The 22,410-nt window shown below is 61.8% G+C and overlaps 3 protein-coding genes across 5 annotated transcripts; 2 read left to right on the top strand and 1 right to left on the bottom strand.

Annotated features, from left to right (window-relative positions):
• The first annotated feature begins 57 nt into the window (after nt 1-57).
• On the top strand, nt 58-4,275 carry PANX3 (pannexin 3). Its single transcript, XM_072884521.1, has 5 exons — nt 58-1,219; nt 1,952-2,094; nt 2,200-2,414; nt 2,570-3,237; nt 4,086-4,275. The coding sequence occupies exons 1-5, from the start codon at nt 1,039-1,041 to the stop codon at nt 4,145-4,147; spliced, it is 1,269 nt and encodes a 422-aa protein (XP_072740622.1). The 5' UTR covers nt 58-1,038; the 3' UTR covers nt 4,148-4,275.
• Nucleotides 4,276-4,544: 269 nt separating this feature from the next.
• Nucleotides 4,545-10,989, bottom strand: SIAE (sialic acid acetylesterase). The gene is made up of 10 exons (XM_072884770.1): nt 10,616-10,989; nt 8,634-8,798; nt 7,346-7,509; nt 7,120-7,258; nt 6,848-7,031; nt 6,377-6,486; nt 6,147-6,280; nt 5,743-5,897; nt 5,469-5,664; nt 4,545-5,392 (listed from the first exon to the last, which is right to left on the bottom strand). Exons 1-10 carry the CDS (start codon nt 10,656-10,658, stop codon nt 5,090-5,092), a joined length of 1,593 nt encoding a protein of 530 aa, XP_072740871.1. The 5' UTR covers nt 10,659-10,989; the 3' UTR covers nt 4,545-5,089.
• LOC140661914 (neurogranin) lies at nt 10,820-22,221 on the top strand. 3 transcript variants are annotated; one of them, XM_072884768.1, is made up of 6 exons: nt 10,820-10,857; nt 11,214-11,387; nt 11,958-12,028; nt 12,156-12,245; nt 19,728-19,934; nt 22,135-22,221. In XM_072884768.1, exons 2-5 carry the CDS (start codon nt 11,234-11,236, stop codon nt 19,932-19,934), a joined length of 522 nt encoding a protein of 173 aa, XP_072740869.1. In that variant the 5' UTR covers nt 10,820-10,857; nt 11,214-11,233; the 3' UTR covers nt 22,135-22,221. The 3 variants fall into 3 exon arrangements, 2 of the variants coding, with proteins under 2 accessions (XP_072740869.1, XP_072740870.1); XR_012045933.1 differs by lacking the exons at nt 11,958-12,028; nt 22,135-22,221 and adding an exon at nt 20,162-20,174; XM_072884769.1 differs by lacking the exons at nt 10,820-10,857; nt 11,214-11,387; nt 11,958-12,028; nt 12,156-12,245 and adding an exon at nt 16,437-16,539.
• The last annotated feature ends 189 nt before the right edge of the window (nt 22,222-22,410 follow it).

The raw sequence follows: 22,410 nt of genomic DNA, 5'->3' as shown, positions 1-22,410 counted from the left end.
TCCCTCGCGGTTTGAGGGCCATCGCTCGTCCCTCCAGAGCTGTTTAGCTGTCTCTCCCTTGTATCCTGGCGCTCCGCGTTCAAATGTGGAGACTCCCTTCATTTGAAAAATCCATCGAAAGTGCAATTTGGCAGCGGCTGTGGAGTTTTTTTGCTGTGCCGAGAGACTGCGTGGGGAGTTCCTCTGCTTGGCTTGGCCAAGCAGCTCCGGGACTCCCGCTCTGCGCTGCCAGAGGTGTCGGCACGGGTTTTTGGGGAGCGACTACGCTGCCGGGAGAATCTTTTCTATCCCACCGCCCCTTCTGATTTCCCTGTCGCTTATATTTCTAGGCCCTGTTACCGGGATCCTTCTCCCTCGGGAGCTTGCCTTGGAGCCAGCTTCCTTCCCCCGTGCCCCGGGAGGGAGGCGAGTGGAGAGATTGAAAAGCTGTGGAACCGCAGCTGACTTTCTGCCTCAAAATTGCAGCCACCAGTGTTTGGTGTCTCTTGGCCTGTCCCCAGAAGCTTGGGGCTGGGCAGCAGGACTTTCTCCAGCCCCTCCGGCTGGTTTGGGTGCAGGAAAGGGCTCTTTGTACCCCATGGGGCCACCGTGTCCCTGGCTGGGGCTTTTCGGTAGGGTAATGCCCTGTCCCCTGCCTCCCCGCTCCTCACACGGGGCGAAAATAGCTGGGGGAGCCCCACGCCCCTCGAAAGCGCCGCCAGAAATACATCTGCTTATGAGAGAGGGATGTAAAACCACGAGGAGCCGGGGAGCGGCTGCGGCTGGGGAGGAACGCTGCCTTCCCAGCCCGGTGCTGCGGCTGCTATTTTTTTTTTCTATTTCGGGGCGTGCTATTTGCGAAAAGGCTTCCTCCTGTAATTACCCGTCGATTTAACGCACCGTCTAAGCTGTCATTTACAGCCGTTGGGTACGGAGCGTTTGGCAAGCGATACCTTCAGCCCTACAAAATCGTTCCTTGAGCCGGTCACGCCTCAGACGACACCAGAGCCCCCGAGCAGCAGCAGCGGTCGCCGTCGTCTTCTCTTCCTCGATAGAAAAATGTCCCTCTCGCACACGGCTGCTGAGTACATGCTCTCCGACGCTCTCCTCCCGGATCCCGGCGGTTCCCGAGCCAAGGGCCTGCGGCTGGAGCTGCCGAGCGATCGCCTGCTGAAGTTCGTCACCGTGGGGCTGCCCCTCTTCCTCGTCTCGCTGGCTTTCGCCCGGGAGTTCTCTGCCGGTGAGTCGCGGCTTTTGCCACAGGGATCTTCGGGTCACGGGCAATCGCTGGTGGTGGTTCGGCTGTCGCTGCAAAACCCTCGTGTTCACACCGGCGTGGTCGTGGTCCGAGGTAGGGCAGCCTGGAAATCCTGTTTTAGGAACTGTTCTTTCTCGGGGATACTTATTGATTGGTTTTAATGGATTATTGGTTGCTGGGAAAGCCCGGGAACAGCCGTGCTAAACCCCAGGACCGGTGGTGAATCAATGCCCCGCCTCAGCTGCTTGCCCCCAGCACCTTTGGGTGCCGCAGGGTCGTTTCCGAGGAGGAGGGTGCCGGCAGGGCGGTTTAGGGGATACGTCTCGCCGGGGTTTGCGAGGGCAGCACAGAGGGTTGCATTGATGGTGCATCGCGACCTCAGGCTAAATCTGGCCTCGGCCGACGTCCCGCTGCTGCCCCTGGGGATTTGGTTTGACTCCGGTTGGTTTCTGGGCGGTCTCTTCATTCCTCCCACCGCGTGCCCACGGCCGTGCTCAAAGGGTTTGTGTTCGGGAAGCGCTGGAAAAGTCCTTGCTGGAAAACACAGCGGTGGGGAAGGACGGCTACAAAATGACTGTGAAAAAGCCTTTTGTAATTCAAAGCGATGCCTTAGATGTAATCACCCTCCTGTAACGCATCGGCACCTGGCTGCGGAGCGCTCGCCCGGGCTCGCCGGACCTCGTGGCTGAGGTTCAGCCCTTCTCCTCACCCTAGGCTCGCAGATCAGCTGCTTCTCTCCCACCAACTTCACGGGGAAGCAGTCCGCCTACGTCGACACGGCTTGCTGGGACTCCCTCCTCCACCACGGCTTCGACGCCGAGGGACAGGCCATCACCAAGTCCCTCTGGGCTCTCAAGGTATGGGTCAAGCTCACGTCTGGGTGCCCTCAGGTCCCACCTGGGTGCGCAGCGGAGGTGAGGCAGCTCCGCACCGCTCAACGCCCGCTTGTCTCCTTTGCCCAGGTCTTCCCCTACTCGCTGCTGGTGGTGGCGGTGCTCATGTACATGCCTTACCTGCTGTGGCGTTACGCGGCCACCCCCGCCCTCCATTCCGACCTCCTCTTCATCATCGACGAGCTGGACAAATCCTACAACCGCTCCGTGCGCCTGGTGCAGCACATGAGGAAGGTCCAGCAGGCCAGCGCCGAGCCGGAGCGATTCTGGGAGGAATACGAGAGGTGAGGTCGCTGGGCAAGCCTCGACTGGTCACCGTGTCCCTCTGAAGTCCCTCCACGTGGCGTTGTGGCTGCGGCCGCGTTCAGGACGGACTTCAGTGGAGCGACTCAGGTTGGGGGGTGGCTCTAAGTCCCTGGTGTGTCCCTTCTGTCCCCAGGGCCCGCCGGGAGAGGTATTTCGAGTTCCCGTTGCTGGAGCGCTACCTCACCTGCAAGCAGCACGCCCACTCCCTGGTGTTCATCTACGTCCTGAGGAACCTGCTGCTGCTCTTGTTCTTGGCTGCCACCTGCCTCTACCTGGTCTTCCTCCACCTCAACATCTTCTTCCAGGATGAGTTCAGCTGCTCCATCAAAACGGGGCTGCTCCAGGCGGAGCCCCATATTCCCCCCCTCATCCCCTGCAAGCTCGTCTTCTTCTCCATCTTCCAGCTCATCAGCCTCTCGATCGGCGGCGTCTACGTCCTCCTCATACCCGTCGTCGTCTACAACGCCCTGCAGCTCTGCCAGTGGGACAAGGGGCTGCTCTCCGTCTACGAGATGCTGCCCGCCTTCGATCTCCTCAGCCGCAAGATGCTCACCTGCCCCGTCAACGACCTCAACGTCATCCTCCTCTTCCTCCGGGCCAACATCTCCGAGCTGACCTCCTTTGGCCGCCTCAACGCTGTCAGTGCCTTGAGGGAAGCCACCGCCAACAAGCAGGACATCGATACCGTCGTTGACTTCATGACGCTGCTGGCCGGGCTGGAGACCACCAAGCCCAAACACCACCACGCCTGCGCCCCCGAGGCCGACGGCAGCGTGCCCCTCTCCAACGGCGGGGCTCTAGGTAGGCTTTTTCGGTAGAGAAGACTTCTTCGCTCTCCTTTTGCCTCCCGCACCGCCAGATCCCACCCTGGGGGTGAGGCTGGATCCGTCCACCGTGGCCCTAAACCCTTTGCCAAGACCTTAAGGTTTTTGGGGGGCTGCCGGGGGTCTCCGGGAGGGCCGATGGCTCCCTTTACAGCCGGGGATGGGTTCTGGCAGCCGGGATGCGATGCTACGGCAAGCCCATGCGTGGGCAGGAGTTGCTATAGGAACAGAAAGCAGAGAACTTGCCGCTTAAATCCAAGCTCTGGGCAAAGTGGGGGGCCGGGGAGGGGGGTCCCCATTTTCGGCAGAGAGAGCAGCCCAGCCTGCTGGGAGTGGGGCTGGGAGCTTTAAATCCTGGGGGGGCTGATGCCAAGGATGCCGTGCCTGCCCCCTTCTCCTGTTAGCACGGCGCTGGTGGGCACAGAGGGGCTGCGTGGGGAGATGGAGACGGGTCTCTGAGGCAGAGCCGCATCCCCCCGGGCTTGCATGCACCCTCCCCAGGCACCGCTGCTCCCTCTCCCGTGCCCTTGGGGTTTTGGGGAGCCGGGGGTGCCTCCTTTGTGGTCTCACGGGGATCCCTGACCTGACAGGGCGGGAGCCAGGACGCCTGGGCTCCTTCCCTGGCCCTGAATACACCATCCGAGGGCTGTGGTTTTAAAAAAACCACCCAGATCGAGCTGTATTTAGCATCCTCGTTGGCATGGCAACCGCGGGGCTAGCACAACTGGCTCTCGGGCTAGTCGCACGCTGGTAGAGAAAGCCCGAGATCCCAGTTTGCGATCGCCCAGTTAATTAACTTCCTCCTCTTCCCACTCCCTTGCCCAGAAACGAAGCCTGGAGTGGAAGCAATGGGAAAAGCCTCCCGGGATTCGCTGGGCTCTGCCTGACCCCAAGAGCAGGCAGCGGGCAGGGTGGCTGCTGCCGGCACCCGCCTGCTTCGTCTGCTGGGATCCAGTTCGATCCAATTCCTCGTCGCCAGCGTTGCTCGAGCACATTAAACTCTGGTTTTGATACAGCCTGGTGGGGTGACATCTGTAACGCGACAGCCGGGCTGAGCTCACCTGCATTAGGGGTTTCCCTCCTTAGGTACGGTTGTTTTTTCCAGCAAAAAAGGGTTAAACAATCAATTTTTTTTGTGCAGAGACTCGGGTGTCTTATTCCGAGCGCCAGCTGCCACGTCGCGCCTCTTCCACACAAATTTCCCTGCTGTTAGGGCAGGAGGGAGAGAATGGAGGACTAAGGGATGCTCCTCTGAAGGAAAAAAAGGATCTGAGAAGAAAATGAGCCATTTTATTAACTTTATTAACAGCGGGAGGTGGAGGGCACTCACTACGGCTACAAAGCAACGTGCCCTGTGCAGCTCCGTGTCCCAGCCCCAGTCTTAGCGTTTGGTTGTGGATTTTTTGGGGCAGAGCTCCTCTCTCCCCCCTCTCCACCCCGCAGGCGGAGGCTGCTCGCTGGATCCTGCGAGCACCCTGCCATGGGGTCAGCTCTCTGTGCCCCAAGAGGCTGGGGTGTCCCCGGGGGGGCCAGGACCAGCTCCGCAGGCAGGGAGGAGCAGCAGTGAGGGCTTCCACTCCCCTCAGTGTGTGCTGCTGCTCGTCTTAACATCATTTTTCAGAAATTTCATTTTAAATGGGCTTTTTTTTTTGGTTGGTTGGTTTTTTTTTTTTTCCTCCCCTTGCAGCCTTGACTTCAGGCCAAAGAGGAGCTGGAAAGCATTTAATTAGTAAGACAGTAATCAAGCCAGCCGCCTCCCCGAAAGCCATGGTGCCAGCAGCCCTGAGCCGCTTCGCGAAAGGTCTGACCTCCCTCTGCTGTCGCCTCACCTAAATCCCCCGGGAGCTCCAGGAGCCGGGGAGGAGAAGCAGCTCCCTCCCTCCGGCTGTTTCGGAGAGCCCCGGGCTTTCCCCTACGGGCAGGGCGTCCACGAGGAAAGGGGGTGCAGGCAGACCCTGGGAGTTGTAGAGGGCGCAGGACTCGTACTCGCAGGGCCACTCGGCCCAGGCGTAGCGCAAGCCCAGCACCAGCGTCCCGCAACCGGTCAGGGCCAGCGTCACCGTGCGGGACTCCGCCGCCACCACGGGTGCCGGCAGCCACCCGCACGGGGACGACTGGTTAGAGCAGCAGACCTGGGTGGGGGAGAAACCTCCCGTCAAGGTGGGCTTCCCTCTTCCAGCCCCGGGGGAAGCTTCACCCCCTCCTCACCTCGAACGCCCGCGTGTCCCTCTGACGGCAGACGAGCTCCTGGCTGTAGGTGAGGTTCAGGAGACCCCTGGTCACCTCCAGCACGGCCCGGGTGGGATACGGCCCTTGGAAAACCAGGTCTTTCTCCCCGTACGCCACAGCTCTGGCACCCAGGTGCAGCCGGTGGGCCACGTTCTGCTTGTCCCGGGGGTGGATGCTGCCGAGGAAGAGGAGGGAGGTGGGGTTGGTATCCGAAAGCTTCGTCTCTACACCCTCGCCCCCGCCCGAGACTCGCCTGCCGTAGGGAGAGTGCTCATCGCACAGATCCATGGCCACGGCCATGAAGGTGCCGGGCATCCTGGCGTTGGGGACAACCCCCATATCGGCCGTTTGGTGCCAGCGGAGACGGGCGAAGCTGTCGTCCGGGTTCTGCCGGCGATAGGTGGACAACTGCAAGGCAGAGTCGGGGCGGGGGAGCTGGGGAAGCGGCTTGGCCATCGCTCCCAAAACCGGCTGCTGTGCTCCCTGCCCGGCATTCGGCACCCCGGCGGGATGTACCCGCACGTTTACATCATCCTCTCCCTCCCGCCAGCTTGGAAGCGGCCTCCAGGGTGCGAAAGGATGGGTAAAACCTCCCCGAGCACCACGACGCCGTCCCCACGGGAGGGTGGGGGTCCTGCCCATCGCCTCCCCCCTCACCTGCACGAAGCCAAACGGGAGGAGCGGCTCCGTCTGCCCGGCCGATCCGGCGTGGAAAGCCCAGCGCCAGTCGGCGATGAGCGCGGGGAAGGTGCAGTTGTACCGGTCCGTGTGCAGGAAGGTGTTGGCCTCACCTGTCCCCAAAAGCGAGGGGTCAGTGAGAGCCCGGGGAGATAGCGGGGGGCTGCTCCATGTTGGGGAGGGAAGCAAAAAAAATGGGGGGGGCTTACCCTGATACCAAGCGACACCCCGCAGCGTCATGTTGAGCAGCGGGTGGATCATGGCGTTCCAGAGCACGGAGGGCGTTTGCGGGCCGGAGAGATGCGGGTGCGGGGAGATGCTGGAAGACAAAGCTGAGCTTAAGGGGGTACAAAATGCAAGGCCAGTGCTGAAGCTGGGGCTTCAGGACCCAGCCTTGCACGGTTAAAGCAAGGGCCGTGCAAAAGGGGAGCCCTGGGGTCCCCCTTTTCCCCCCGCCGCCCCCTTTACCCACCGAGATGTGCCCTACGCTCTCGGCAGCGGGGGGGATTTTACCCAGAGTGGGGCAAAACGATGCACAGCGGGGCTCCGGGGATGCTCCGGAAGAGGAGGTGGGATGGGAAGGGTTGGGGGATGCCCCCCGAGAGCGGCGGGGGTGAGGATACCCCCCCAAAAGCAGTGTGGCACGGGGCAGGAGGTGTTTCTCCTGCGTTTTCTCTCACCTCCCTGCGTCCTCCGGCAGCCCGCACACCCGCAGAGCCCTTCGGGAGGACCAGGCCTCGATGGGGGTGCCCCCCCAGGCCGCCTCCACCAGCCCGATGGGGTACCGCAGAGCCTCGTAGAGGTAGCGCCCCAACAACCAGCAGACGGCCGAGAAGTAGGTGAAATTCCCATGGCCCAGGTTTTCTGTTCAAGAAACAGTGGGCTGCAAAGGAAAAAGGGGGGGGGGGAAGGCCCATTTCCAGGCTTTTTTTTGGTGGCACGTTGCACTCACCAGCCGTCGGGATGGACCATGGCAAGTCAATTCGCCCCAGGTCCTCCAGCTCCACGTCGGAGCGGGCGGGCGCTGCGGCGAAGACGCGGACGTAGGGGTAGCGAGCGGCGGTGGCGAGCTCCTGGCTGGCGTTGGCGATCTAGGGAAGGGTCGGGAGCGTGCGAGGCGCTTCCCTGCCTGAGCCCTGCCTGAGCTGGCAGGATCGGGCCGTGCCGTGGGGACTTACCTGCAAGACCGTCATTGCCATGTTGCTCTGGCCGCTGCAAAGCCACACGTCCCCAAAGTAGACGTCCCGCAGCGTCACGTTCTCCGAGCCCTGCCCGGCCGTCAGCGCGTAGGGACCGCCTTGATCCATAGGGTCCAGGACAGTTGTCCACGTCCTAGAAGGTCCTGGAAGAAGAGCATGGTGTTTGTCTTTCACGACCCCTACGAGGACCTCAAGTCCTTCGTGAAGAGGCGGGATGAGTGGCCAACAACTGGTGGGGATGGACAGGCAACGAGGGAAAGCTTCCCCACTGCAGAGCTGGGCTGGGGGAAATGAATTTTGGAAGCTCTCTGCCATCAGAGGGTCTCTCCTCCTGCAGGAACTTAGGGGTTAAAAAGAAAATCTCGAAGACAAATGTGTGTCAGAGCAGAAGCTGCTGGGAGGAACCGGGATTACAGGAGCAGCTTGGTGTGTGTGACACCGAGATGTCTCCAGCTAATTTTAGAGGCGCCGAATCGAGGCGTAAAGATATTCTGCTGGAGCTTAGCGTGGATTTTCTGGCCCGGCTGGGGCCGGATCCTGCAGATCTCCCGGTAGCGGCGGATCGCTGCTTTCTCGCAAGACGCCTCCGGGCTCTCCAGCTGGTGGAGGAGCCCTTTAGGCAGCAGTTTCACCCTCCCGAAGGCGACGAGCAGCCCCCCGACTCACTAGGCAGGGAATGAGGCCGCTGGGTGAGACTGGAGATGCCTCCAAGCCCTCCCAGCCTCGAGGAAGGCTCTGACTGGAGAGGCGCCATCCTTCGGGGCTTAGAGATCCCCGGCAGGATCCTCCGAGGAGGGGATACATCCAAAAAAAAGAAGCCAGGAGCGCTCTGGAGATTTCCCTGGAGATGGTTTTGACAGGGAGAGGAGCTAAGTCCCCCTCCTCTCCCCTCCGCAGCCTCATCCTTCGGCTCAAGCCTACGCGGTGCCACCCACTCCAGCGGCAGCTCAGCTCCCGCTCGGCACCCATGGGATCCCGCTGTTGGGAAACCGAAGTGAGCAAAGGCCGGCGTGGCGAGGAGGGGGATGGCTGAACTCCCCCCCTAGATCTCCCAGAGAAGGGGAAAGCACGGCCCCAGGGGTGCACGAGCTGGAGGTGTCACCGTCACCTCTGCAACAACCCCAGAGCAGTGGTGGGACAAACCCAGGGGCGATGGGGCTGCGGACAGCAGCCCCCACCCCACCAGCAGGTCCGATTTGGGCTCGGACGCGCTCCTCGGCCACCAAAACCACCGGCCCCAGTTGCCCGGCGAGGGTTCAGGACCGACCTTTAACTCGTGCCGTCTTCTTCATGACGATGACGCCACCGTCCCCGGAGAGAGCAACAGTCACCGTGGCCCCCGGCTCCCCGTAGCCCCACACCACGGCCCCCGCCGGCTCCTTCTGCAACACCATGTGGTCGCCGTAGTAGGACGCGAAGCCAAGCATCGCCCCTAGGATCAACAGACGGCGCAAACATCATCTCCAAGAGGCAAAAACCAATGAAAAAAATCCCTGCGCGGCCTCCGACTCCCTTTTAAATACAGATTATCTGCAATGCCGCTTTAATTTACCGCTTCCTTCAGTCTTGATCAACCAAATCAAGCAAGGAGCTGAGGAAGCAGAAGGATTTGGAGTCCCCAAGAGAGCCCAGCCCTACGAGGGAAGTCACCTCCCAAACCACGGGAGCTTGTGTTACACCAAGTTTGGATACAGATTTCGGTAAAAATTCTTCTAATAACAGTATGGGAGCGTTTCCACCAGCCCAGCCTTGCAAATAAATATGTTCTGACATATTTTTCCCTTGCAAAGAAAAGCTTGGCGAGCGGTGGGATGGGAAACACCAGGCACGTGGCACCAGCAAAGGTGCCTTCAGCAGGGGGGGAAGCAGAGGTCTCAGCCCTGGCATCCCCAAAAGCCCCATTTTTGGGGTGCGAAAATAAAACCAGGCTTGAAAGGGGGCTGGGGCAATGTTTGCAGGGCATGGAAAGGCGATCTGGGCAGTGATCCCCACTGTAGCGATCAAACTGGGGCTCACAGAGCCCCATCTCCTCCGCAGCTCATCCCAGGCTGGGTTTAATGAAGGAAAGAAACAATGTCCTCGGCCTCTCAGAAATCAGCCGCATCACTGGTCCCACCGTCTCATGCAACGAGGCTCCAGGAAGGACGAGTTACATAAAAAAACGAGTCGGAGGAAAAAAAAATTAAAAAAAATAAAAAACCGAGACGCCGGGGAAGAGACTGGAGGCTATAAAAAGCGTCTGGGAGGAGGGAAGGGAGGAGAGCCCACGAGATGCCGCCGAGGAGCCGCATGCGACTCCCGCCTTACGTAAAGCATCGTCCCACGGTGGGAGCGATGTGCCAAGGGCATCAAAGAGGGGCTGGGGGGTGCAAAGGGTGTCGAAGAGGGGCTGGGGGGGATGCCAAGGGCCCCAAAGTGGGGCTGGGGGTGCCGAGGGTGTCAAAGTGGTGCTCAGGTGGGTACATAGGGCATCAAAATGGGGCTGGGGTGCCGAGGGCATCAAAGCGGGGCTCAGGGGCTGCCGAGGCTGTCAAAGTGGGGCTATGGGGGTGCAAAGGGCATCAAAATGGGGCTGGGGGGGTGCCAAGAGCATCGAAACGAGGCTCGGGGGTGCCAAGGGCTTCAAAGCGGGGCTCAGGGGGATGCCAAGAGTATCAAAGTGGGGCTCGGGGGTGCGAAGGGCATCGAAGCTGGGCTTAGGGGGTGCAAAGGGCCCTGAAGTGGGGCTCTGGGGGTAGCAAGGGCATCAAGGCGGGGCTCGGGGGATGCCAGGGACCCCGAAGTGGGGCTCTAGGGGTGTGAGAAGGGCATCAAAGGGGCTCAGGGGGTGCAAAGGGCCCTGACGTGGGGCTCCAGGGATAGCAAGAGCATCAAAGCTGGGCTCGGGAGATGCCAAGGACCCCAAAGCGGGGCTGGGGGGATGCCAAGGACATCAAAGCTGGGCTCAGGGGGATGCTAAAGACTTTGAAGTGGGGCTGGGAGGGTGCCAAAGGCATCAAAGCGGGGTTTAGGGGGTGCCAAGGACCCCGAAGCGGGGCTCGGGGTGTGCAAAGGGCCCCGAAGCCGGGCTCGGGGGCTACCAAGGGCATCCAGGTGGGGCTCGGGGGTTACCAAAGGCTTCAAAGCGGGGCTCGGGGGGTGCCAAGGGCCCCGAAGCAGGGCTCGGGGAGGTCCCGCCCGGGGAGGTCCCGGGCTGCGGAGGGTGCCCGCGGGGCTGTGGGTGCGGCGCCAGCCCCCCCGGCCCTTTACCTGCCGCCACCGGAGCCAGCGCCAGCAGCGCCCACGCCGCCATCCTGGGGGGCGACAACGGGGCGGGGTGGCACCGGGCCCCCAGGCCCCGCCAGGCCCCGCCCCCCGCCAGGCCCCGCCCCTTGTGGGCGTGACAAGCACCTGGGGGCGTGGCCTGGGCACGCGCCGCCGGCGGGGGGGGGGGCGGTTGCCAAGCGACAGCGTCTTCACCGCGGCCAAAGGCGCCGGCGCGGCCTGGCCGGGTGGGAGGGGAGGGACGGAGGGAAGGGGCCGGGGTTGGGGCTAGGGGCGCGGGGCCGAGGAAACGGGGTGCGGCCGCGGTGGGGGGAACCGGGGGGAACCGGGGGGAACCCGGGCGAACCGGGGGTCCGGGGCCCTCTGCGACCGCTCACCCCTCCCTGCCCGGACAGCCGCCGCGCACGCGCAGTTAGAGGCGGCCGTGCGCAGGCGCTGCGGGCGGGAAGGGGAGCGCCCCCTAGCGGCAGCGCTGCCCCCCTCACCCTCGCTCATCCTTTGGGCCGCGGGTTCGAGTCCCGGCTCTGCCCGGTCGGGACTGCGGGGGTGCGGGTCGCGGCTAACCCCGGTTGTGCCGCTGCAGCGGGCCCGGGAGAGGCGGCCATGTCCATCCCCTCCTCCAGAACCACCGTGCGGCTGCCCGCCGGCTTCCGAAACCTGCTGGAGGGGCTGGCACTGGAGGTGCTGCGGGCGCAGCCCACGGACGTGGTGGCCTTTGCTGCTCAGCACTTCCAAACGCTGCTGCAGCAGAGAGAGGGTGAGTGGCCCGGCCCAGCAGCACCCACCCCTGCACCTCCATCCCCTGTCCCACGCTGCATTGCCCGCCCGTCCTGCATGGCATCACGCCTGCCGCGTGTGCCCATCACCCAGGGTGTCAGGCCTGCCTGTGTGCCCATCGCCCATGGCGTCGTGCCTGCCCTGTGTGCCTATCGCCCATGGTGTCAGGCCTTCCCCTTGCGCCCATCACCCAGGGTGTCAGGCCTGCACTTGCGCCCATCGCCCAGAGTGTCAAGCCTGCCCCGTGTGCCCATCACCCAGGGTGTCAGGCCTGCCCCGTGTGCCCATCCTGTGTGGTGCCACGTCTGCCCTGTGTGCCTGTTGCCCGGGCCGTCGCACCTCTCCCACGTGCCCATCGCCCACGGCCTCGTGCCTGCCCCACGCGCCCATTGCTCAGGGCACCGCAACCTGCCCCTTGCGCCCATCCCAGGGGACTTTGCACCTTGCCCAACCCTTGAGCCCCCAGCCCTGCCCCGCGTGCCCATCCCTGGGGTGTCAGGCCTGCCCCGCGTGCCCATCCCACGTGGCATCAAGCCTCCTCCTTCCCCAGCGGGCTCGGCTGACCCAGCGGCGTGGGGAGCCCGGCTGGAGGACGAGCTTCTCGCCCAGCCCCTTTTCCAGGTAGGCTGCCCTCCCTGCCCGCCCCTCCGTCCCCCGCTGCAGAATTTGGGGTGCCCAGGGCGAAGGGCTGGGACCCCGCACCCACCCCGGCCCCGCTAAATTTTAGGTTTTCCTGCTTTTCCTCCAGGAACCGGAGAAGGACGAGGAGAAAGCGGACAAGGAGAAGGAGGAGGACAAGGCAGGGGAGCAGGCAGGCAGCGTCGCGTCCACAGACACGGTAAGGCACCCAGCGCCCGCACCCAAAACAAGGCTATTTCAGCCCAAAACAGCATCAGGAGGAGCTGCCGGCACCCAGCAGCACCGACACGCCGTGATTCCTTCCCCAAAATCCTCACCGTGACGCAGCGGAGAGGAGCAAACCCACGGCCCACGGGGAGCGAGCCCCCGTAACCCTCTTTAAAAGGGACGCCTCCCTGGGCGCCCAACCCGAGCGCTCGCCCCAAATCCCCCGTTCGGCAGCATCCGAACCCAAAACAAGGTGCCACGACTCAAAATCCCCTCCATTTCCCCCGCCAGGCTCCTGCCCTTCTCTTGGGGGCGAGCGATAATCTCCCGTCCCACCCCTGCGGCGCTTTTTTAATGAGAATTTTTATTAATGAGGTCCCCGCCGTTATTAGCGACTCTCACCTGAGATTTCTTCCCTAAAAAAAACCCGGGTTTAGGAGCTGGGCTGAGCTCGAGATGATATTTTAAGGCTCTATATTTAGGCCCCTGCATCCCTGGAGGTTGTCAAAAATTTAATAGCGTCCCCGCGTGAAGGAGGGGTGTGACATTGCTCCTCTTCTGCCAAGAGCATTTCAGCCTCCCCGGCATTTTGGGGAGCACGGGGGAGGCCCCCCCATCCCATTCCAATCGCCGAAATTCAGGTTTTCCCATCCGAAGTGGTTTCAAAATCCCAACCGGCGCCGAAAATTAAAGGGGCCATAGGGTTTGCGTCGAAACCGGCTGCTCTTTTTTTTTAGGGGGGGGGGACTGCACCCCCCCACCCACGCTCACCCTGATTTCGCCTCCCCCCCGCCCGCCTCCCCTTCGTGTTTTTCCCCGGGGGGAGCCGGCCATATGCGGCGTGCGGCACTCGCCCACGGTGGCACGGGGCACGGTGGCGGCTCCCCTGGGAAAAACAGGAAGGAGGAATTGGGGAAAAAAAAAAAGCTGGCGGGGACCCCACGCCGGGGCCGATGCCAAGCGGCTACGCCTTGACCCCCCCACCCTCAGCACCGCCTCGCCGGCTGCCGGCTCCCGCTTCGGCAGCCGGCAAAGCTGCCCGCCCAGGGCACCTTTCCAGCGTCAAATCCCCCCCTTTTTAAATTTTTTTTTTTAAATTTTTTAAGGATTTTTTAACACCTCGGTGCTACCATCTCAAACCGCGACGGCGGGATGTTTCCAACGGCGTCTTGCCCAAATTTGCCCCCAAAAATACGCTTCCAAAATGCGAGTTATTTGATCGGGATTCAGATTTAGGAGATGTTGGAGCACCCCAGATGTTGGAGATGAAAAGCATCACCCCAATATTCCTTCACCCCCCCCCCATGTTGCTCCCTGGGTTGTTTTCTGGGATGAAGGGGCCCGGGGAGGAATAAACGCAGAGGCTGGAACGGGCTCAAAACCCGCCGTTAATGATTAGAAATGTTCTGGCATTTCGCGTCCCTCCTCCGCAGCCGCAGCCTGCGGGAGACGCCGGCGCTCGGTGGCTCTGCCAGGACCGGGGGGCCGTGGCCGGAGCAAGTTTCGGGGAGCAAGGAGGGTCCCATCCACTCTTGCATCGAAACTGTTGCCAAACCCTCCGTTTTGGGGCATTTTGGGGGGGTTTAATGGTACCGGGATGATCCTCCCAGCGTTTTACATCCCAGTTTTGGGGCTAATTTTCCCAGATTCTTGATGCACGAGTCACCCCGAAAACCCTTCCCGCTTGGCTCCCCCAAAAACACCCCGTCTTCCCTCGCCGCGGCAGGCAGCGATGGATCCGGAGGGTCTCAAATAAAAGGGAGAGGGTTTGTTTTCCCGTCTAAAGATCCCGGCGGAGCGGCCGAGGCTTCGCCTGGAAGCCGGAGCAGGGTTTTCTGGAGCAGAGCTATTTTCGCCCCCCCGCGCTGTGCCGGTGGGAAGAGGTGGCGGTGGAAAAGCGGCTCCGGTGGGGAGAGCCGGGTGCCGACAGCTGGGGGGGAATCGAGGGATGCTTGGGGAGCACCCGTGTCCCCGGGTGCGGGGTTTGGGTGCCTGGGTGCTGCTGGAGGGGGAGTGGGTGACCCCCGTCAGGCAGTGAAGTGGGGTGAAGCGGTCGAGGGGTGGGCTGCACCCTCCCTGGGGTGGGATGGGGTGGGGTGGGGACAGGGATGGGACAGGGACAGGGCTGACGATAGGGATGGGAACAGGGATGGAGGCGATGATGGGGATGGTGATGGGGACAGGGATGGGGATGTGAACGGGGACAGGGATGAAGGTGATGATGGGGATGGTGATGGGGACAGGGATGGGGATGGGAATGAGGATGGGGACAGGGACAGGGCTGACAATTGGGATGGGGACAGGGATGGAGGCGATGATGGGGATGGTGACAGGGACAGGGATGGTGATGGGGACAGGGATGGGGATGGGAATGGGGACAGGGACAAGGCTGATGATAGGGACAGGGATGGGGACAGGGATGGAGGTGATGACGGGGATGGGGACAGGGACAGGGATGGGGATGGGGACAAGGATGGGGACGGGGACAAGGAGGGGGACAGGGATGGAGGTGATGACGGGGATGGGGACAGGGACAGGGATGGGGTTGGGGACAAGGACGGGGACAGGGATGGAGGTGATGATGGGGATGGTAACGGGGACAGGGATGGGGACAAAGATGATGATGGGGTTGGGGATGGGGATGAGCATGGGGACAGAGACGGTGGGGTTGAAGTTGGGGATGGGGATGGGGACAGGGATGGGGCTGGGGATGATGACGGGGATGATGATGGGGACAGGGAAGGGGATGATGATGAGGATGGGGACAGGGACGACGGTGGAGATGGGGACGGGGATGGTGGTGGAGGTGATGGGGATGGGGATAGTGACAGGGCTGGTGGCAGCAGCGGGGACGGTGACAGTGCCGGGAATGGGGACGGTGATGTCAACGGGACCGGGATGCTAACGCTGACGGTGATGATGATGATGCCAGTGATGGCAAAGAGGAAGGTCAGTGCCACCAGACCCCCGAGCAGGACGCAGCCCCGTGAGCGAGCCCGGCCGGGGAGAGCCGGTGAGGCCCGACTGTGCCGGCGGGCCGGGGGTGCCGGTGCCCGGCTGGGGGGGCCACGCCGTGTTTCGGGGGCCAGCCAGAGCCGGCATCGGCACACGGAGCCCACGGGCGACTTATGCAGTTGCTTAGCAACTCCCAAACCTGGATTAGAGGCGAGCGAGGCGGGCGATGTGGAGGGCTGCGGGCTGCAGCCCCCCGCATCGCCCCGGGGGCCCCCCCTCTTTCCTGGGGTCCCCCCGTCTCGCCCCGCCGGCCCCGGCACCTCGGCGTGGTCGGAGGGCGAAAGCGGGGTCCGCAGGTAGCACCGAGGGCTGGAAAAATGGCTGGGTTTGCAGGTCTGGCTGGAAAACACCCCAAATTTGGGGGGTGGGATGCTCCTGCGAGCAGGGAAGGGACCCCGGAACCCCAAAAGCGGAGCCCCCTCCTCTGCGTGGAGCACGCGTTTGGGCGCATCACCCCTGGCCTTCAGCGGGTGCTCGGTGGGACACAGTGTCCCTCCGTACCCGCCCTCCCTTGCCATCCTCATCCTCGCCATCCTCATCCTCGCCGTCCTCATCCTCGCTATCCTCATCCTCACCATCCTTATCCTCGCCATCCTCATCCTCCCTGTCCTCATCCTCGCCATCCTCATCCTCGCCATCCTCATCCTCGCCATCCTCATCCTCACCCTCCTTCAGGACCAAGCCCTAAGCAGGTCGTGAAGGTTTTGTCCCCCCCGTGTGAACAAACCCGGGGAGTTGGGGGGGCAAAGCCCCGCTCCAGCATCGCTGCGGGCATCCCCCCCCCAAAAAAAATAACCCATCACCCCTCTTTGCTGCGGCTTTGCCCCCCTCCAAAAAAAATCACTGCAAATTTCGGCACGGCCCTGTGAAACCCGCCACGCCGAGGGCGAGACCCGAAAGCGCCGTTCAATATTTTCTCGCTTCCTCTGCCTGTAATTTTCATATTCCGCGAAACTCCCGACGCGAGCCGCCCGGCTCCTTTAAGCGTTAGGAGGGAGTCGGAGGCTGCGAAATAAAATTGGAGGAGGTTAAAAAAAAAAGAAAAAGAAAAAAAAAAAATAAGAAACACACACTCCCCCCTCCCTTTCTCCAAAAGCCTGGCAGGGGTGTAGGGCTGATAGGCTCACCCGGAGGAAAGCGCATTACGTAGGCAAGCGGCTCCGCTCAACTTGCCACCCGCGCCGGGAGAGCTGCCGGGGAAGCGAGACCCTGCCGGAGCCCCTCGCCCATCGCTGGCCACCCACCCGTCCTCCGCCATGGACTGCTGCAACGTAGGTCCCCCTTTTCCCCCCCCCAGCATCTCGCTTTTCTGCATTTAATTTATTAGTAGTAGTATTATTATTATTATTGGCCTCGCCGCCCTGAAGCGGGGTACGGGGGCGGCGGAGGGGATTTAGGGTGGCGATGGAGGTTTTGGGGGGGGTATTTGCAAGGGGGGATGCTGCGATGGGTGCTGCACCCAAGAGCTCAGCCAACTCCGTGTCCTCGCCCACCGCTGCCGCAAACCCCCGGGCCCCCCCCCCAAGCCCCCTCCTCCCATTTCGCACCGGTTCAGGATCCGTCCCGCCGGGGCCGGCAGCCACCCCGTACCCCGGTCAGGAAAGTCCCCCCTGTCCCCAAATCCAGAGGCCAGACGGGGGGTTCTGCTTTTCTCCCCCCAGAATGACTCTCCAGGCGGGATCGGGGGTTGCTGATGGATAAAGGGATAAATTGGGGGGAGCAGGAGGCTGCACCTCCGCGTCCGCACCCAAGGGTGAGCACCCTCGCTGCCCGGCCGCCAGCCGGCTTGGGGAGCTGATCCGGCGGAAAACCACATCCTTTCCCCCTTTCCCCCCTTTTTCCCCCACTTCCCCCCCCCCTTTTCCCCATTCTTTTCCCTTTTTCCCCCTTTTTTTCCCTTTTCGCCCCCTTTTTCCCTCCTGCTCATCTTGGCAGCACGGAGAGAAGCCCCCATCTCCCCTCCTGGGCACCTCCAAAGAGGCAAAGCCCACCCTGGTATAGGATTTCTCCCCCCTGGATATAGGATTTCTCCCCTGAACATAGGATTCCCACCCCCCATATAGGATTTCTCCCCTGCATATAGGATTATCTCCCTCCAGATGTAGGTTTCCCCCCTTGGATATAGGATTTCTCCCCTGGATACAGGTTTTCACCCCCTGCATATAGGATTTCTCCCTCTGGATATAGGTTTTCTCTCTCTGGATAGAGGTTTTCACCCCCTGGATGTAGGATTTCTCCCCTGGATGTAGGATTTCTCCCCTAAATATAGGATTTCTCTGTTGGATATAGGATTTCTCCCCTGGATATAGGATATGCCCCCCCCCGTATATAGGTTTTCTCCCATGAATATAGGATTTCTCCCCTATATATAGGTTTTCCCCACCTGTATATAGGATTTCTCCCCTGAACATAGGATTTCTCCCCTGCATATAGGATTTCTCTCCTGCATATAGGATTTCCTCCCCCTGCATATAGGATTTCTCCCTTGGATATAGGTTTCCTCCCTCATATATAGGTTTTCTCCCTGGAATATAGGATTTCTCTCCTGGCTATAGGATTTCCTCTCCCCCAGATATAGGATTTCTCCCCTGGCTATAGGATTTCCAGCCCTGGCTATAACATTTCCACCCTGGACATATCATTTCCACCTCGGACCCGTCACTTGAGCCGCCGCCGGTCTCTTTGCTCCCTTCACCTTTCGCGACAGTAAAACAACCCGAGCAACTTTGCGGAGCCACGGCACGCTCCGAGGGGAAGAGCATCAACCCCCCCCCAAATCTACAGCTTCCAAATACCCCCCCCCCAAAAAAAAACCCCCTCCTTTAAAGCGCTCCCGGGGCGATGCAAAGGATGCACCCACACCCCTGCCGACACCGCAGCATCCGACGCCGGCTCGCTCCCATCTCATTTGGTTTTCCCATGGTTTTTTTTTTCCCCCCCACCTAGAGCTCGGTGCCGGGTCCAACCGCTCCGGTGGGATGCGGCAGGAGGGGAGGGGGCTGCAGTGATTTATCCTTGGGGGGGGGCTTTTTCCCTCCCTGCTCCAACATCACCCCCTTCCCAAATTTCCTGCTGTTTTCCGCCAAAGCCCTGAGCGGGGATGCAGGAGGATGCAAGGGAAAGGGGAAACTGAGGCACGGCCAGCTCAGCTTGCGCAGCGTGACCCCCCTTCTGTGCCAAAAATCCACAACACCCCCCAAAAAAACCCCACCCTCTGCTCCCATGGATGCTCCTCTCCCTCCATCACACCCCTCGGGGAAGCAGGATCCGGCCCCAATGGGGCTGGCTGGGGCCGGCTTCTTGCAGCCGGGTGCTCCGGGGCGGGGGACTGAGGGATGAGCAGGGGGGGAAGCAGCTGCCCCCGCCGCGCCTTCGGCTGCAACCCCCCCGAGACCCCTGCAAAGGACCCTCGTTTTTAGCCCAGGACCCTCGTTTTTAGCCAAGGACCCTCATTTTTAGCCAAGGACCCTCACTTTTAGCAAAGAACCCTATTTTTTAGCCAAAGATCCTAATTTTTAGCCCAGGACCCTCATTTTTAGCCAAGGACTCTGATTTTTAGCCAAGGACCCTCACTTTTAGCAAAGAACCAATTTTTTAGCCAAACAGCCTAATTTTTAGCCCAGAACCCTCATTTTTAGCAAAGGACCCTAATATTTAGCCAAGGACCCTCACTTTTAGCAGAGAACCCTCATTTTTAGCCAAAGATCCTAATTTTTAGCCAAGGACCCTCATTTTTAGCAAAGGACCCTGATTTTTAGCAACGGACACCCAATTTTAGCAAAGAACCCTAATTTTTGGCTAAGGACCCTAAGTTTTAGCAAAGGACCCTCATTTTTAGAGAAGAACCCTCATTTTTAGCAAAGGACCCTCATTTTTAGCCAAAGATCCTAATTTTTAGCCAAGGACCCTCACTTTTAGCAAAGGACCCTCATTTTTAGCAAAGAACCCTGATTTTTAGCAAAGGACCCTCATTTTTAGCCAAAGATCCTAATTTTTAGCCAAGGACCCTCATTTTTAGCAAAGGACCCTGATTTTTAGCAAAGGACACCCAATTTTAGCAAAGAACCCTCATTTTTGGCCAAGGACCCTAATTTTTAGCAAAGGACCCTCATTCTTAGCAAAGGACCCTAACTTTTAGCCAAGGCCCCCCATTTTTAGCGAAGGACGCTAATTTTCAGCAAAGAACCCTCATTTTTAGCCAAGGACCCTCATTTTTAGCAAAGAACCCTAACTTTTAGCAAAGGACCCCCATTTTTAGCGAAGGACCCCCAATTTTAGCCAAGAACCCTCATTTTTAGCTGAAGGACCCTCATTTTTAGCAAAGAACCCTAACTTTTAGCAAAGGACCCTCATTTTTAGCACAGCGGCCAATTTGGGACCTTATCGGACGGATTAAATTGGAGGGGGGATGCCCTTTTTGGGGTGCCACCGGCCATAACCCTCCCGTTGCCGCCGGCAGGAGGGAGCCTGCACGAAGCTGGACGAGGACATCCTGGACATCCCCTTGGACGATCCCGACGCCAACGCGGCGGCCGCCAAGATCCAGGCTAGTTTCCGCGGCCATATGACCCGCAAGAAGATCAAAGGGGGTGAGATCGATCGGAAAACCAAGGACGCCGAGTGCGCCAACAGCACCCGCGGCGGTGACCTCCGCAACGGCGACTAGGTACGGCCCAAATCTCCCCCAAATCGGGTCGTTTTTACAAGGGCGCTGCTCCGAGCGTCCTTCCCCGCGCCGATTCGGGATGGAGAAGGGGTTTTTCTTCCCAAGAGGTGAAAGCACGCGGGCAGGCAGCAGGCAGGCAGCCCCTGCCTGCCCTAATTTTGGGAGCACGCCGTAGTAGTTAGCATGGGAAGGCGAAGCCCTAGATTTGAATCGAATTTCTCCCTTAGCAACACCACCCCGAACGCCTCGCCTCAGCACATGCTATTTTTAAAAGCCTGTGTCACAGTCTCCTGGCAGGAAAAGGTAAATTTAAAAAGCGCCCACGGTGCCGAGGCCGCGTGGTATCGGGGCCCGGGGGGTGGTTGTGCCGTGCCCCGTGCCGGGCCGTGCCGTGCCGTGCCGTGCCGGCGTGGCGAGCGGGGAACGGCCCCGGCTACGGGGAGGTTGGTTTGGGGTTAGCGGCGGGGAGGTCTTGCTGCCGGCTCGGCCACGTGTGCGTGGCGGGGATGCGACTGGGATGCGACTGGGATGCAGCGGAGATGTGGTGCGGATGCGGGGGGGATATGATGGGGATGCAGGGGGATTCAGCCGGGATGCAACTGGGATGCAGTGGGGGTTCAGGGGGGATGCAACTGGGATGCAGTGGGGATGCAGTGGGGATTCAGCCGAGGTACAACTGGGATGCAGTGGGGATTCAGTGAGGATGCAACTGGGATGCAGTGGGGATGCAGTGGGGATGCAACTGGGATGCAGTGGGGATGCAACTGGGATGCAGTGGGGGTTCAGTGGGGAAGCAGTGGGGATTCAGCCGAGATACAACTGGGATGCAGTGAGAATTCAGTGGGGATGCAACTGGGATGCAGTGGGGGTTCAGGGGGGATGCAGTGGGGAAGCAGTGGGGATTCAGCCGGGATGCAACTGGGATGCAGGGGGGACACAGTGGGGATTCAGGGGGGACGCGGGGGGATTCTGGGGGGACGCAGGGGGGAAGCAGCTGCCCGTTCCGGGGCCGTGAAGCTGGTTCCTGCTGCCTCCTTGGGCGGGCTGAGCAGGCTCGCACCCCGGGCATGGGCTGCAGCCCCAGGTGAGCTGGGTTCACCCCGTGCCCTCCAGCGGGGTCCTCTGCCCCGGGGAGCCCCTCTGGCCCCCCCGGGCCCTCCCGGCCGCTGGGATGGGGCTGGGCGAGGGCAGGCTGCAGGCAGCAGTGGGAGGCAGGCAGCAGTGGGAGGCAGGCAGGCCGAGGGTGCCGGAGCAGGGCACGGGCAAGGTGCAGGCAGGTTGTGGGTGGGCTGCAAGTAGGGCACGGGCAGGACGCGGGCAGGGTGTGGGGGAGGGCATGGCGAGGGTGCAAGCTGCAGGAGAAGGGCGTGGGCAGGGTGCAGGCAGGAGTGGTGGCAGGGAGGGAACAGGGCACGGAGAGGGTGCAGGATGCAGCAGCAGGGTGCAGGAGCAGGGCATGGATGGCGTGTGGGCAGGGTGCAGGCAGGCTGTGGGCAGAGTGCAAGAGTAGGGTGCAGGCAGGGTGCAGGCAGAGTGCAGTCAGGATGCAGAAGCAGGGTGCAGGCAGGGCGCAGGCTGCAGCAGCGGGGTGCAGGCAGGGTGCAGGCAGAGTGCAGGAGCACGGTGCAGGAGTAGGGTGCAGGCAGGGTGCAGGAGCAGGGTGCAGGCAGGGTGCAGGGTGCAGGAGCAGAGTGCAGGCAGGGTGCAGGCAGGGTGCAGGGTGCAGGCAGGGTGCAGGCAGGGTGCAGGTTTCAGCAGCAGGGTGCAGGCAGGGTGCAGGAGCAGGATGCAGGCAGGGTGCAGGGTGCAGGGTGCAGGCAGGGTGCAGGCAGGCTGCAGGAGCAGGGTGCAGGCTGCAGGCAGGGTGCAGGCAGGGTGCAGGAGCAGGGTGCAGGCAGGGTGCAGGTTTCAGCAGCAGGGTGCAGGAGCAGGGTGCAGGCAGGGTGCAGGGTGCAGGCAGGGTGCAGGCAGGGTGCAGGAGCAGGGTGCAGGCAGGGTGCAGGGTGCAGGCAGGGTGCAGGGTGCAGGAGCAGGGTGCAGGCAGGGTGCAGGGTGCAGGAGCAGGGTGCAGGGTGCAGGCAGGGTGCAGGGTGCAGGAGCAGGGTGCAGGCAGGGTGCAGGGTGCAGGCAGGGTGCAGGCAGGGTGCAGGGTGCAGGCAGGGTGCAGGCCCAGGGCTGACGGCTCTCTCCTTGCTTGCAGGGGCCGCCAGGCGCTCGCCGGACCCCCCTCGCCGCCGAGCCCCCGCCGACCGCCGAGGCCCCGGAGCCCCCGCTTCGCCCCGCCGCCCCCCGCATGCACCCCCCGGGCTCCCCCCGCCGCCGGGCCCTGCCCCGCCCCGGCCGCCCCCGCCCCGGGCCCCCCGCCCCAATAAACGTCCCCGCCAGAGGCCCGGCCTGTCCTTGGCGCCTTTCGATGTCACCCGGCGGAGCGGTGAGGTCACAGCGGCGAGGTCACAGCGGCGCGGAAGCGGGCCGG

The sequence above is a fragment of the Ciconia boyciana genome, chromosome 20 (genome assembly GCF_034638445.1).
Source record: "Ciconia boyciana chromosome 20, ASM3463844v1, whole genome shotgun sequence".
NCBI lineage: Eukaryota > Metazoa > Chordata > Aves > Ciconiiformes > Ciconiidae > Ciconia > Ciconia boyciana.
Note: the sequence above shows the minus strand (reverse complement) of the source record. Positions and strands in the feature narration are given on the sequence as shown.